The sequence below is a fragment of the Odontesthes bonariensis genome, chromosome 14, assembly GCF_027942865.1.
Source record: "Odontesthes bonariensis isolate fOdoBon6 chromosome 14, fOdoBon6.hap1, whole genome shotgun sequence".
Taxonomy (NCBI): domain Eukaryota; kingdom Metazoa; phylum Chordata; class Actinopteri; order Atheriniformes; family Atherinopsidae; genus Odontesthes; species Odontesthes bonariensis.
In genome coordinates, this window is record NC_134519.1 from 30,462,357 (window position 1) to 30,476,100 (window position 13,744).

Genomic DNA, 13,744 nt, shown 5'->3' on the forward strand with positions numbered 1-13,744 from the left:
TGGTTTTGATGGTAAGGCTTGTGACTTTATTGTCGGATGGTTTATAAAGTGGTGTGACGTTTCTGCAGTGTGGAAGTTGTTGTTTTACGTGGAAGGGTTAGCGCTTGCCCCTTAGCCACCACGTATTAGCCTCACATGACAGGCTGCGCAAACAGCGCATCTCCACACAGGGAGCGCCGATTTGCACCTCTCTGTGTCCTACTATCAGTATTTGACAACCTCTAGCAATGGGATTGCGCTTCAAATGCCCCGGAGTTCCCCTTTAAGCTCAATCAGTAGTTGACCTCTGGACTGATAATCTTTTAATCTGGGTCCTCCAAAAATCTTCCACAATCAACCTTGTTAACGCCATATTTCTAAACATACCCTATGTTGTTTGAAGCATTGATTAATTTATTATCTTTGACTAGTTTTAGTTTTTGTTTGAATGCACCTTGAATGCACCCTTTCTATGTTGATTACCAAAATGTGTTATAATAGGGCTATCTCTTTGTCTTAAGACTCAAAAGTTCTGGAAAGAGTTAGGCTCAGACCCAAAACAGATATTTTATTATCCATAACATTTCATTTTTTCCATCTCTGACGTGTCCGGTCTTCTTGATGGTGTGGAAACTCGGGAGAAATGACTCCTGGATCAGAAAACATTTATCAACTAGCTTGAAACCATTAATACAACATCAAGTGAATGATAGAAGTGAATGATAGTATGTGAGTGGGAGTGTTTACAAAACCTTGTTTTGTTTTTTTCAAAGAAACAGAATATATAAAAATTCTGACAAAACAAGCTATTTGTTCCCCCTTATGCCTGCATTATCAGGTCAGAATTTCTCCAGAAAAAATGTGTAAAAGATGAGAAAAACATGTTTTTTTTGCCTATCAAACTATCCCATTATCGAAAGAAAAAAAACAACAGTAAAGCTATTCTATGAATGAGCATAACCAAATTTCTAAGCAAACAGTCAGCAGGATGTCAAACCCAGGCGGGGGTTTCTGTGTCACCGATGGAGCTGTTAGCAGTAAGAAGGTGCACCATTACAGGAAGTAGAGAATGTATGGGAAATGAAATGTGAGCAGGGTTTATAAAACATGAGGTGGTACATCAAATGACGGGTTAAACAGTTTTCAGAGAGCTATTTGTGGCCTGTTGCTTTGCACGCCGGAGACAGACAGTACAGAATGGAGACACTTCTTTTTCTATTTCCTCAATTTAACTACATGGCCCCAAAGGAGGAAGCGTATTTCAAAATGTTTGGGCCAGAGGACTTGCAGGCTACAAAGATGAAGGAAGACAGTGGCAGGTTGGTGTGCGAAACTCACTTATTTTTGAACATTCATTTAATTTGTTGGTTAGATAAATCTTTTCTTTTTTCTTTGTATGTGGACGCTTTGGTAGAAATCTAAGTAGAACAACTGCAATCATGACAAAGGAGATTAAGCAACAGACAAAGCTGTCTTAGTTTAACCAACAGCATTATTCGGAAACTTGGACTTTAAAATCTTTGGTCCTCTCTCATGAATAACTTTTTTTTTTTTAAATGTTGTTAAAATCCGTCAACATGACTTGTCTTTCAGTTTTTACTTTACCACAAAGATGTTGTGCAATTTATTGCGTGTCATGTAAACCACTTTGAAAATGTCTTTATGGGTTAAAAGTCTGCGATAAGCGGCAGATGTGGTAAACGGTGCCACAATCAGCATAGAGACTGTGAGGAACTTGATGTATTTTCTCCCTTGTTTGCAGACAGAAGGACAAGGACAAGAGGAGCCGACTAAGCCTTTTTCTCACCAAGTCAGGCTCCCATGAAAACGTCAGTCCCCACAAAAAGACAAATTCGACGCAGAGCAAGTGAGGCACAATCCATTAATTTCATATACAGCCGCCATTATTTCAGACAAGTGATTCATTTTACTTCAGTTTCCACTACCTTCCATGTCTCATTAAACATACTCATTCTCTGCGAGAATCACAAACGTTTTTTGTTTGATGGAATCTGACCGCTTCTCTGATTCTATTTTTTTATTTATTTATTTATTCATTCATTCATTTAATTCATCTTTATTTTTCTTGCAGCATCTCAACAGAGGCAGCCTTGCAATGGAGTGACTCGTTTGAAGAACTGCTGAAGCATTCAGGTCAGATTAGCACCCAAAAACTTTAAAAAAAACTGTGGCCTTGAATTGATGTCCAAAAGAATTTTTTCAGCCGTCAAACAATCGGTCCCGTTTAAATTGTAAACTGTAACGCGGTGCTTGAAGCAATAAATAGTTAATGTAGACAGAAGGGAGAGTTTCACTACATCTTTTCATGTTTGTTAGTGCAGACACTAAAACAGAAACTGTGCAACTTCCTCATGATCACAGAAGTCGCACTTCAGGGCCACACTAAAACAATGTAAACCACACTGTGTGGAAATGGTTCAAGCCTGCAATGATAAAACTTTATCTATAAGTTATGAGTTTGTTCTAGTTTTGCTTTGAGCGTTTTCCATGTAATAAAATTACACTAATGGCCCATTTTACTGAATCAAGTGAGAGCCTCCTTTACCAAACATGCTCAAAGTAGTTATTTCTCTCATGATAGCCATTAACACTGTGCCTCTATTTCTGTTTTCTGTCAGATGGTGTAGAAACCTTCTCTCAATTCCTCAGGACAGAGTTCAGTGAGGAAAACATTGAGTTCTGGCTGGCCTGCGAGGAATACAAGGCCATTGACTCCAAAACAAAGCTGCTGTCCAAAGCCAAATATATTTATTCAGTTTTCATTGAATCAGAGGCCCCTAAAGAGGTATGATGTGACATGTTTATTTCCCATAAACTACATAGACTTTATGCCATAATGTGGAACTGCAAATGCTCGAATACCATTCAGCATTTTCTTGACTCATCTTTCACTGCGGGCTGTTAATTCATAAAAATATATACTTCTATTGTAAAAAGAACAGTGAGCCAGTTCTAACACTCCCCAAACTCATGAGCCTGCAGAAAGCTGACCTTTGCGAGCGATCACTGGGTGAAGCAGCTCTGCGAGGTCATGTGCCTCGTGCATGCACTGCTGCAAAGCAGGTCGAGTTTTTTCTTTGCGAGACACTTGTGGTTTTCAAAGGTTTTGATACGCTATACAAGGATAATGCGACCACCGTCTCATCGTCTCAGGGCCTGCTGCAGTTTTGACCGTTGAGGAGTTTTGAATCTGGTTAGAGGTTTTGAATTTGAAATTTGCAGAGCTCGAAAAAGCATCTCCCACACACTTTCAGTCTAAGATGAATGCATATGTAGGCTTTTTTTTTTTTTAAATAATGCAGCTGTGGTAAAGACATGTACTCTGAAGTGATATGCAAAGATAAACATGTACATTATTCCCACCTTCAATAGAGAAGATAAAATCATACATTATGAAACTGAACTGCCATAATTTGAGTTAAATTCTATAAGTTCAAGACGAAAACAGGAAATTTCTCCTTTGAACAGCACCGAGTCTTGCAAAACTTATTATTGTTTATGATTTAAAGTGAAGAACATAACATAGATGTGAGCTTTAATTCTCCTTTGAAAGAGTAGCAAACCCACAGTTGTCAAGCTGATGCTTGTGTTCTGCTTTATAGAGCAAAGCAGGTTGGGCAGAACTAATTTCTGTAGAGAGCTAAGCATACTGACCATTTTAAGTGCACTCAAATGTACTGTTTTGTGAGTAATCCCTTGAAATATGAAGATGTTGGTTTTTGTCCTCAAATGCTTACTTTATGCCTCTCTCACTGAGAAAATGGTGTTTCCCCTCTCTTTTTTTCCAACAAATCGACTTGGGTCTTGTCGAACACATTTTCTATTGTGGTGCTTTGAACTGTAGATAAGCCCAGCATGAAAAACACTCAGCTGTCACTCATGCATACAGATCTAGTCAAAATAGGGTAAAAGTATTTAATGTATGCTGTTGATGATCCACATCTTTAGCTGTTATTCTGTATGGTTTATCATTATGCCCTATTTTAATTTCGCCTAGGTCAACATTGACTATAACACCAAGATGGCCATTCAGAAGAACATGGCACAGCCCACAAAGAGCTGTTTTGAAGCGGCCCAGATGAAAGTCTACAGTCTGATGAAAAAGGACTCCTACCCCAGGTTCCTGCACTCTGACATTTATCTGCGTCTAACCAAGAGGAAGGGCCCTGGAGCCACAATGTTTCGCAGAAGGTCACGCTCCTGTGTGTTTAACGAGAGGGGAGAGGCCACAACTGAGCCCTCAGCCTGGTAGTTGGAACATCGTAGGGGTAGTAGCTGACTTTGTGGAACTGATTCATTATCGTCCAACAGATAATCCATGATTTGCAGCACGATTGTTAAAACATAAAGTATATATTCTAACATCCCCATTCTTCCGCACAGTGCACACATTTTTATAACCATTTCATGGTGTGTTACTCCATGTAGACAACGGCAAGACACGAGCTTAACAGCAGTTATCGTCTAAAGATGCATTTTGGGTCTTTTTTGCCAAGAGTTCAATAAGATTTATAGAATTCCCATATGAGTTTAAAGAAAGTTAAGCTAGCAGTTAGCTATCCTAGCTCGTAGCGTGAATGCTTCTAGGAGGTGGAAAAAACCCTTTAAAATCAATCTGTTTTAAGAGGTTTTAATATTAGTTTCTTGAACGTATAATCTATGAAAAAGACATACAAGGTGAAAAAAACACTTTGTGGTTAAGTGTCATCCGTAGTAAATACCTGCTGTGGTTTCCTGGCAGCCTAATAAAAATGCTATAAGGAGGTTTATCTCACTGTTTCAGTCAGTCTAGTTTAAGGTGCAGACACGACAGTGGTAAAATCTTGTTGTTTAACTCGTGGCTTAATTAGGCTTTTCCACACAAATTTTGAATACTTTCCTCCACAAGAATGAATCACAAATCTGAAAGTAATGGACATCCTCAGGCCAATCGCTTCATTGTTGGCTGTGGTCTAAAACCAGATTACTCTGCTGTGTTTGTGTATTATCTTGCCATTCTTTTAGACGGAGGCGTTTTACCGATTGTGGGGTCAAGCCTTCAGTGATGATTTTTAGAATTTCTCAAAACTTGAATGACTGTGGAGAAGTTGGAGAAGGAATCTCAGCTTAAATGCCACTATGCTACTGACAGCATCAAGCCAGCCACACTGAGACAAGTCTCCTGACTTCTACGTTTCACTTCAGTTGCCTCGTTCTCTAAACCAGTTGTCGCACCTTATACAACATTAATACTGTTGATATGCTACACGAGCTAATTTCACCATATCTCATTAAAATGGAATCACGATTTCATCTCTTGCACTGTCCAGCCTTCTCCAGACTAACGAGCAGTGAAAGCCTGCAGCCATAGTGACTGCAAAGCACTGCAACTGTATCTTTTTTGTTTAACGAGTGTCTCCTGTTTTCGTTTTTAATTAGAGGATTCCATATTCGCACACAGAAAATGCATGTCTTCTTTGAATACTAATATTACATTATAATAATAATGATTTCTGTTTTTGAGTTGCCATCTGATATAATTTATGTATTGCTTCATCCGTTGTAAATTGTACATATTATTATATCTGCATAAAGTCAAATAAAAGCTTTCCTGTAAAGGCAGTTTAAATGAAGCCTTTAGTGACATTAATTAGGTTGAATGACCACTTCTAAATGTGAAAAATGGAGCCATAATGGGTGCATATTACACTAGTGGGGGGAAATTGTGATTGCGTGTTGCTCCCTATTCCAAACCACTGAAAATTTAATAGACCTTATCAACTCCCAGCACTTTTGCACAGAATTATTCATTTTACTGTATATGTATGCACAAGCTATACTTCTTGCAAATACAAATAAGTATTCATTCAGAACTGTCACAGCAGAATATTTCTGAATATTCATGCAGAAATACATCTGAGCACATAAAGGTGTAAATGCACACAATGCTGGTTTAGCTCATTAGCACAAATGTCAGGGTTTCCAGTAGCCTTCAAAAGGATAAAGTCCTTCTAAGCCCAAGTTAATGTCAATCTCCCCAAACCTGCGCGGAATATCTCACAATTTGTATTAATTATTCATCCAACGAGACAGCAGCAGCATGCATACACCCTGCTTCATGCTGTCTTCTCACAAACAGTCAGAGAAGGGATGGGTAGGGTGAAGGTGGGGGGCAGGAGTTAGGATTTATTGTAATGGTCTGTTAACAAAGGTAGAGGCTCAGCTGGCCCGCCAAATACATCAGAGCACAAGATTAGTCACTGGCTAAGACTTTTCTGGCACATTTCATGTTTCTTTTCCATTGGTATTTAAATTCGCAACTTGGCCTAAGCTAAAAGCCTCTGAAATCATTCACGTGTTAAAGTCGTATTTTGGTTTCCTGGAGGGAAACAAATGAGTAAGAAAGGAGGAAACAAACAACTCCCCCGAAACAAGTCAAATACCAGTCCGAGAGGAGTTTAAAGCAAAATGATGGCTCTTTAAGGTGCCTCGTATTTTACCCACATTTTTCCTCAAACAAACAAATCAAAAGATGCCTGTAACTCAGCCAAAGACACTCAGGAGTCATGTACCATGGGCTCTGTAGTCTGCAACTTTAATACAGGTTGATTACAAATCAGAAATGCCTTAACGCAAGTCTTATAAAGATCACACTGACACAAAATACGGTGCAGACATGAGAGGGATAAAACTGTTGTAGAATCCCAACTAAATGCAAAGGCCTCCCAATTCTTAAGGCTGAGTTAAAGTGTCTGAATGTTTAGCGGTGAACGGGTGGAAGGGTTGTTTTCCACCAACTGAATACTAAAGATCACTGAAACTGATCCAGAGCTACAGATCCAGCTGAACAGATGAGCAAAAAATTTAAATAAATCATTGTTTTTAGCTTTTTTTTCCGCAAGTGTAAGCCACAAACAATCAGATTGTATGTGCTTACGCTTTCCAAGGCAAGAGCACATCAGAAGCTATACAAGATTATGGAGAAAGAGATTACACATTCTCGAATAAAACAAATGTGTGCTTACTGAATTACTTTCAGGGGTTTGAAACCTAATTTAGTTTTAGGTTTTTGGTTGCTGCTTCACTCCACACCAATCTCCACCCTGCACTCTGCGATTCCTGCCTCAGCAGAAGAATGGAAACCCAATTCAAGTTCAAATAAATAAAGCAAGCAGGGCCAACAACAAAAGAGAGACGGACAAATTCAGGAATGTAATTACAATGTAAAACAGATACATAAGCAGAGATGGGCTGCAGAGGACTCCAGTGCCACCCTGTGTGTGCTGAAATAACTGCATCATCACATTCATAGAAAAGAAATCAGTTCTCTTTAACAAATTGAGTCTTTTCAGAGTTGAACAGCAGGGAGAACCTCATTCCTCTGATGTTTTAATACTACACGTGAATCCCTTTTCATGGAAGAAGAAATAAGAAGGCTGTATCCCAACAGGACAAAACACCCCGAATACTGCGCAGGGACTGCACGCCTCACTGTTGTTCTCATAGGTTTCATGGCGGTGCCCTTTTTTGAAAAACAAATTCCTGGTCCTGGTGCTTCTACACACATGCAAATAGGGAGAGCCTGGGTGTTTTCCATCACCTGCTATAATTTACATTCTTGGTTTGTTTGGGCCCATCATATTTCAGCCGGTGGCCAAAAAGGTCAGGGAAGGTAAAAATGTTCCAGACATACATAAATACTGTATGTTTAACCTGTTTGCAACCAGCACAACCAAAGGGGCAGAGGACAGTCTTCCATTTTTAGCTCAGTCAGAGATCAGTCATGCTGTTCAAGTCAGAATGATCCCTCTGGTGTTTACTTTAAATCACTGGAACAGACAGTCAGGGAATCTTAAATTGCCGATGGAAACATTCAAAGAAAATGTGCTGTGACAAATGGGCTTTAAACATTATCAACAGGGAAAGTGAATGTCAAACGGAAGAAGTGAAAAATAAAAAGTGTGTTGCAGACCTGATGTGAACACTGCTGCTGACTCACCTCCAGAGGTAGTTCAATAAAGCTGGGAATGTGTGGGCTACAAAACTCATTTAATTGTTTACCTGATTACTCATTTTTCAATTCTTTTACTCCTGTGCACAGAGAAGTCAATGTAAAACTTCTGTTGGGGGTCGATCAGACTAACCTGTGTGCAAAATTACCCTCATTGTTTTAAGCCCATGGAATTTAGGACATTCTCGGTTTTACATCATTCCCCACCACTATTGGATGGATGATATCTACTGATATCCTCAACCCCACGGAAGGTTCTTCAGTGTGGGACATCCTCAAGATGAACCCTAATAGATTATGTGAACTCTTAATTCTACCTGTAGTTCTATCAATATGTAGGTTTATAATACTTAAAAGAAGGATTTCCATCAGCCTCGTTAGAGTATTAAGAAATCCAAAAGTACCATGTTTCAAACAGTGTTATTTATGTGAAAATGAGAACTCGAAGTACAAAAATCAAAATCATTTCTATATCATATGCTGTACAGTGCATGCGTTTTGAGCCATCCCTCTTTTCTTTATATTTTGGCTCCAAGGACTTTGTTGTAGTCTTTCAAAGTGCTCTTGAGCAATAGTTCTCCAGCGTTTCTGAAGATCTTTCAAAGTTTTTCTTTGAACTTTGACTGCTTTTTCACACATTTTCAGCACACTACTGGTACCTGAGCATTTTCAGAGGAATGTTATTTATGTAAATGTTAAGCCATTAAACACTGACCTATGAATCATTCAAGCATAAAAAAGGCATCGAACTCAAGTGTTGTGTCTTCACATATCAGACAACTGAGCAAAGAACCAATTATAAAGTGGATCTTTAGATACTTTGTAACTAGCCTGCACAAAGGCACATCATTTGTTTCCATTTCTTTAGTTGCATCTTCAAAATGTATCATATTTTGACCTCAAATAGCATTTTCACACCAATAAGGCGATTCCTTAAGAGCTATTAACTGAAAAGTTGTCCTTGAGAAAATTGAGGAAATTAAATGAGTGGAGGACAAGAGAAGAAGTGCCAAAAGTGCCTAAAATGCTACCTACAGCAGATGAACGGTGTCTGAAAGTTATGTACTTCAGAAATAGAAAACAATCCAGCAAAGACCTGACACAGCACCTGAGAGATGCATCTGGACCTTCAGTTGATCCATCTACTGCTCACTGATGCCTCATCAGAAATGGTCTCCATGGAAGGGTGAATAAAGGTGCTATGGTGTAAAAAGATGTGTCATATTACATGTAACATGTTACTGAACAAAGCTGCATGAAACAGAAATATTCTTAAAGTTCTTTGAGGTTTTTCATTGGTGCAGTGAGCCACTGACTTTATGCTTGTATACTAAATGTACCTGCCACACAAGTGTTTGCATTTAAGACTCTTAACTTGCTGTCAGTACAGATGAGCCCCAGAGGTCGAATAATCTGGGAAACATTAGAAATTTCTGTCATGTTGCTTGAAGGTGCCGTAAGCAGCATATTAATAAGTCAGAGCTCATTCGGGCCTTTCTCATTCCTGAGATGCAAATTGCAGCATGACGAGCCCTTTTCTTAATAGTCTATTTGTTTACAGCTATTTGCTTATGGTTAGGACCATTTCCCAGAGCTTCCTGATCACTGGTCATTGCTGTAATTAAATCCTTTCACACATCATGCTCCACCACAGTGAGACCTAATTTCTACCTGCCTAATTAAACTTATTAAAAGAAACCCATGGCTCTAGGTTTTCCTCATCAAGCAGTGAAGAAATTGAATGTTTGATCATCTGAAATTCTTTGTGTTGGGATTGTTTTCATTAAATCATTTATCCCCCCTCCCTGCTATAAACACATAAATGATGAACGGTGGTGTGGCCCTCAAATGAGGTCAGCTTAAATCACGGCTGAGTTGTCTCTGCTCTGAGGTGCGTCAGGCATGGTAGGAAGCCCTGGCTCTCCCAACAACAAACACTTTGCATACACATTTCCATATATTCCATTCATGTTGGGTGGGGGTCATTTAGATCAAGTTCAGTCACTTGACTCCTTCATCTCCACACAATCTCAACCCCATCTTCAGCCTGGCAGGAGCTTATCTCTGTCTCCCATTGTAGAGGACGAGGAGATGGCGATAAAGTGAGTTACTGCACATTTGATTATTGGGCCTTTGCAATTTTCAGCAGGCAACATCTTACTGCAGCTATGTGGAAAATGCCATGGAGTTTTTCACTTTCTGTAAGTTTCTCTTTACATTGGGTATCTTTCTGGATGGGATGGGAGTTTCATCACAAGTGCATTAAATATGTATATTTGAGCCTAAATGTAAAACCAAAAAATGATAAATTGGCCTGGCAGCATGTTTTCAGCTGATGTTGAGTTCAGAGATAGTTGGACTAGTGATAGATCTTGATGCTCTTTTCAAGGGTAGATTGTGTTGCTTTCCCAAGGATCCCCTGGCGGATGTTGAGACTTGGAGTGAGTCCGTGGACAAAGTCCTCGGCTGCAAAGGTGACCCTCTCATCTGACTGTATGCTGTATATATTAGAGTCTACGTGCATGTTTCTTTCTTACTGTCATCTGTGAAATCCAGCTGGACAGATAGCTTTCCGGGAGTTCCTGAAGTCCGAGTACAGCGAGGAGAACATTCTGTTTTGGCTCGCCTGTGAGGAGTACAAAAAAATCAAGACGGTCCCAGAGATGATCTGCTCGGCCAACAGGATCTACTCAGAGTTTGTCCAGACAGAAGCGCCCAGACAGGTAAAAGAGCCTGTTTTCAAAATCTGATTTCAGATTTCAAATGTGAACAAAAAGCACCACCGCTTGTTTGAATTCAATCTGCAGTCAGATAGTAAATTCTACTAAAAGTATGTGCTGGGACCCAACTCTGTGCAGAATACTAACTGTATATAAGACATTTTTGTAGTTGGTATACACTAAATCGTCATACTTTTCTGATTTAGGCAAATGCTACTTCTGAATGTATTTTGAGGCAGATGTCTTGTTTTTTTTTGTTTGTTTTTTTTTTAAATTGGGCTTATTTCGGGGTGGTCAGACCAAGAAGTAAATATACATTAAAGCTTGGGGAGTTTTATTTATTTATTTATTTTTTTTTTTATTTTTGTGGGGCTTGAGATAACGAAGCAATGTGGATGTAATGATATTTGCAAGATTGAAAATATAGCATTTATTGTCTTCAAGGTAAAAGGGGTGGTGTATAAAGTGTAACTGTAACATATTGTATAATAAGAAAAAAAAAGAAAAAAAAAAAGAAAAAGCTGGTCCCTTCTGCCCCGGCAGCTGTATAAAAAAAAAAAAAAAAAAAAAAAAGATAGTAAATTCTGAAATTCACTTGTCCAGTGAGATTGCTTCCCTTCAAAGCATGTCGGCGAATGATGATGAAAAGAGCTGCTGTAACGCTGCTCTGGGCTATATTGTTTGATTCCAGATCAACATAGATTGCAGTACCCGAGAAAACATTACAAACAACATCTCCCAGCCAACCCTGACTTCCTTTGAGACGGCGCAGAAGCTCATCTACAGCCTGATGGCCAGGGACTGCTACCCGCGCTTCCTAAAATCTGACATCTATCAGGGACTCCTGAAGAAAACTGAGTCAAGGTGACTGTATTAAAACTGACGGCCTCTCAGACAGCGGCTCGTGAAATCTTCACTTCCAGTTTTGATCTGCTGTAGCGCTGTTTGATTATGTACGGATAACAGGTTTATGCCATACAATTCATATCTTAAGTATAGTAGATGTAGTGTTTTTTTTCTCAACCTGTGTGATTCAGTAGTCAGTTCAAGCTCTGTGAGAAAAAAAAAATTTATTTATAGACAAATTGAATTCAAACGAATCCTTTAGAGATTGTACACATGACTCTGCCATTATAATCTATTTCCTTATTTCTAACTCAAACGGCTAAAAAGATAAATTAATTTGTTCAATTATTGTAAAGTATTATCAACACTTTAATTGATTTTGTTAACATACTTTCTTATATGTTCTGCCAAATCCTCTCACGTGCAAATAAATATCTATTTCTCTCTGCTTTGGGCTCCAGCAAAAGTTGTATTGTCTGTTTACACTGTAGTTTGAAATATCTTATAAACTAAATATATTCAGCAGGGTGACACTTGGGTTTGGTCCTTTTGAATGCCATGCAAATCATCTTTGGTTCTGTTCATACACTGTAACATGACCCCGAGTCGCTTAAACACCAGGTGGCAACAGTGTACTTACAACTGAGTTTCAACAGGGAAAAAGCAAAGCTCTTCGTCTCCATTTCTGCAGCATCTCAGCTGCGGTTTGAACGTGTCTGTGCTCTGAGCACAATGTTAAGAAGCACTGCATAAATCAACTCTGCCTCTAATTTAACTTGCCTGTAACAATGGACACAGGATGGTGGGGAAACTCATTTTGAAAAAGTGTCTGAGAGGATTCAAAGCACAACGTTGAATCGAATGAAAAACATACCTTTTTTTTTTAAAGACCATTAATCTTAATGTTAATCTCTCTTCGAAATCAAATAGGGGAGCAGAGCAGAACAGTTTAGGTTAGTATTAGTTAACATGAGATAGTATCAGCTTAGTTTTTGTTTATCATTTCAGTTACAGTCTATGCAAAAAGAAATGCAAATACAGAAGGGGCACAGCATGTCCATCATTACTTTTACACATTATGAACAAATGGAAAAAAACAGGCAAAACTCTAAAAGAAAAAATTGATTTGAAGAATAAAACACTACACTCGTGTCATACTCATCTTGCGTGAGTGTGTGTGCGCAGGTATTTATGTGTTTGGAAAGTAGAAATAGACACAGCTTGGTTGGAGTTGATGTTTTAGTGTGGGTGTTGGTGGCTCTGCATGTTCTGAGGTTTTGTTTTCAGAGCTGTTTCACGTGTTTGGCAGACGCTGCTGTGTGCTGTGCAGACTCCCCACCGCAACTTCCTCTAGTTGTGATGACTCTGGTTGCACTCACCTCTTTGTGGGAGAACAGTTAAGTTTCTTGGGTACAGTAAAAAACAAGGAGAACAAAATACACATATTTGACATGCCATGTGTTTAAACCACTACCTTTTTTTTTTAGGTATACAAATGTGTTGGCCAGCAAAGCTGCAGGAAATCGTGCGCAGGTAGCAAGAGGCTCTAAATATGTCAGATACTGAGCAAAGTTATGGTTGTCAGCATGACAGCAGTTGAGGGAGGAAATTCACAGATGGGTGTTGCAACTGATAAAGAAAATGCGACAACAGTTAATGTCACCGCTGCAAGTCATCAACACAAAAAGCTTTCCCTGTCACACACACAAGAAGTGCAAGAATGAGACAAGCTGTGCTCATCTGGAGCACCATGTTGTGTTTACTTAAACACCTCATTTGGGTTTTGAGGTTATGGAAGTCATCACATCAAGCTTTTAGGTGTGCTCAGCTTGACTGTCGTACACTGAACCTGAGGTGGGGAAAAAAGTATTTATGAGTCTTTTTAAGAATCCAATTCCTTTTTTTCCAGTTCCTTTGAAATTCCTTTGTTGGTGTAGGTAAGCATCACGTCTGATTCTATTGTCACTCAACTTACACTTTCAGTTGGAACCGCTGTTTTTGATTGAAAAACAGCAGTTTATCACAGTAAAATTTGTAGATTGAAACACAAAAGCAGGATAAGGCGGAAGAATTAGATGCAGTTGGTTAAAAGAAAATATATTTAAGGATAACAACATCGAGTAAAACTACAAAATAATAACAAATAATTGATTTTCTGAAACAGCTTAGAGTTGGAGTCAACGTTATT

General features: G+C 38.9%; 2 protein-coding genes across 2 annotated transcripts; both read left to right on the forward strand.

Annotated features, from left to right (window-relative positions):
- The first annotated feature begins 1,003 nt into the window (after nucleotides 1-1,003).
- Nucleotides 1,004-5,608, forward strand: rgs18 (regulator of G protein signaling 18). The gene is made up of 5 exons (XM_075483983.1): nucleotides 1,004-1,298; nucleotides 1,742-1,846; nucleotides 2,072-2,133; nucleotides 2,619-2,785; nucleotides 3,998-5,608. The coding sequence occupies exons 1-5, from the start codon at nucleotides 1,177-1,179 to the stop codon at nucleotides 4,250-4,252; spliced, it is 711 nt and encodes a 236-aa protein (XP_075340098.1). The 5' UTR covers nucleotides 1,004-1,176; the 3' UTR covers nucleotides 4,253-5,608.
- A 4,473-nt stretch (nucleotides 5,609-10,081) lies between these two features.
- rgs1 (regulator of G protein signaling 1) lies at nucleotides 10,082-11,578 on the forward strand. The gene is made up of 4 exons (XM_075482396.1): nucleotides 10,082-10,092; nucleotides 10,385-10,464; nucleotides 10,547-10,713; nucleotides 11,402-11,578. The coding sequence occupies exons 1-4, from the start codon at nucleotides 10,082-10,084 to the stop codon at nucleotides 11,576-11,578; spliced, it is 435 nt and encodes a 144-aa protein (XP_075338511.1).
- The last annotated feature ends 2,166 nt before the right edge of the window (nucleotides 11,579-13,744 follow it).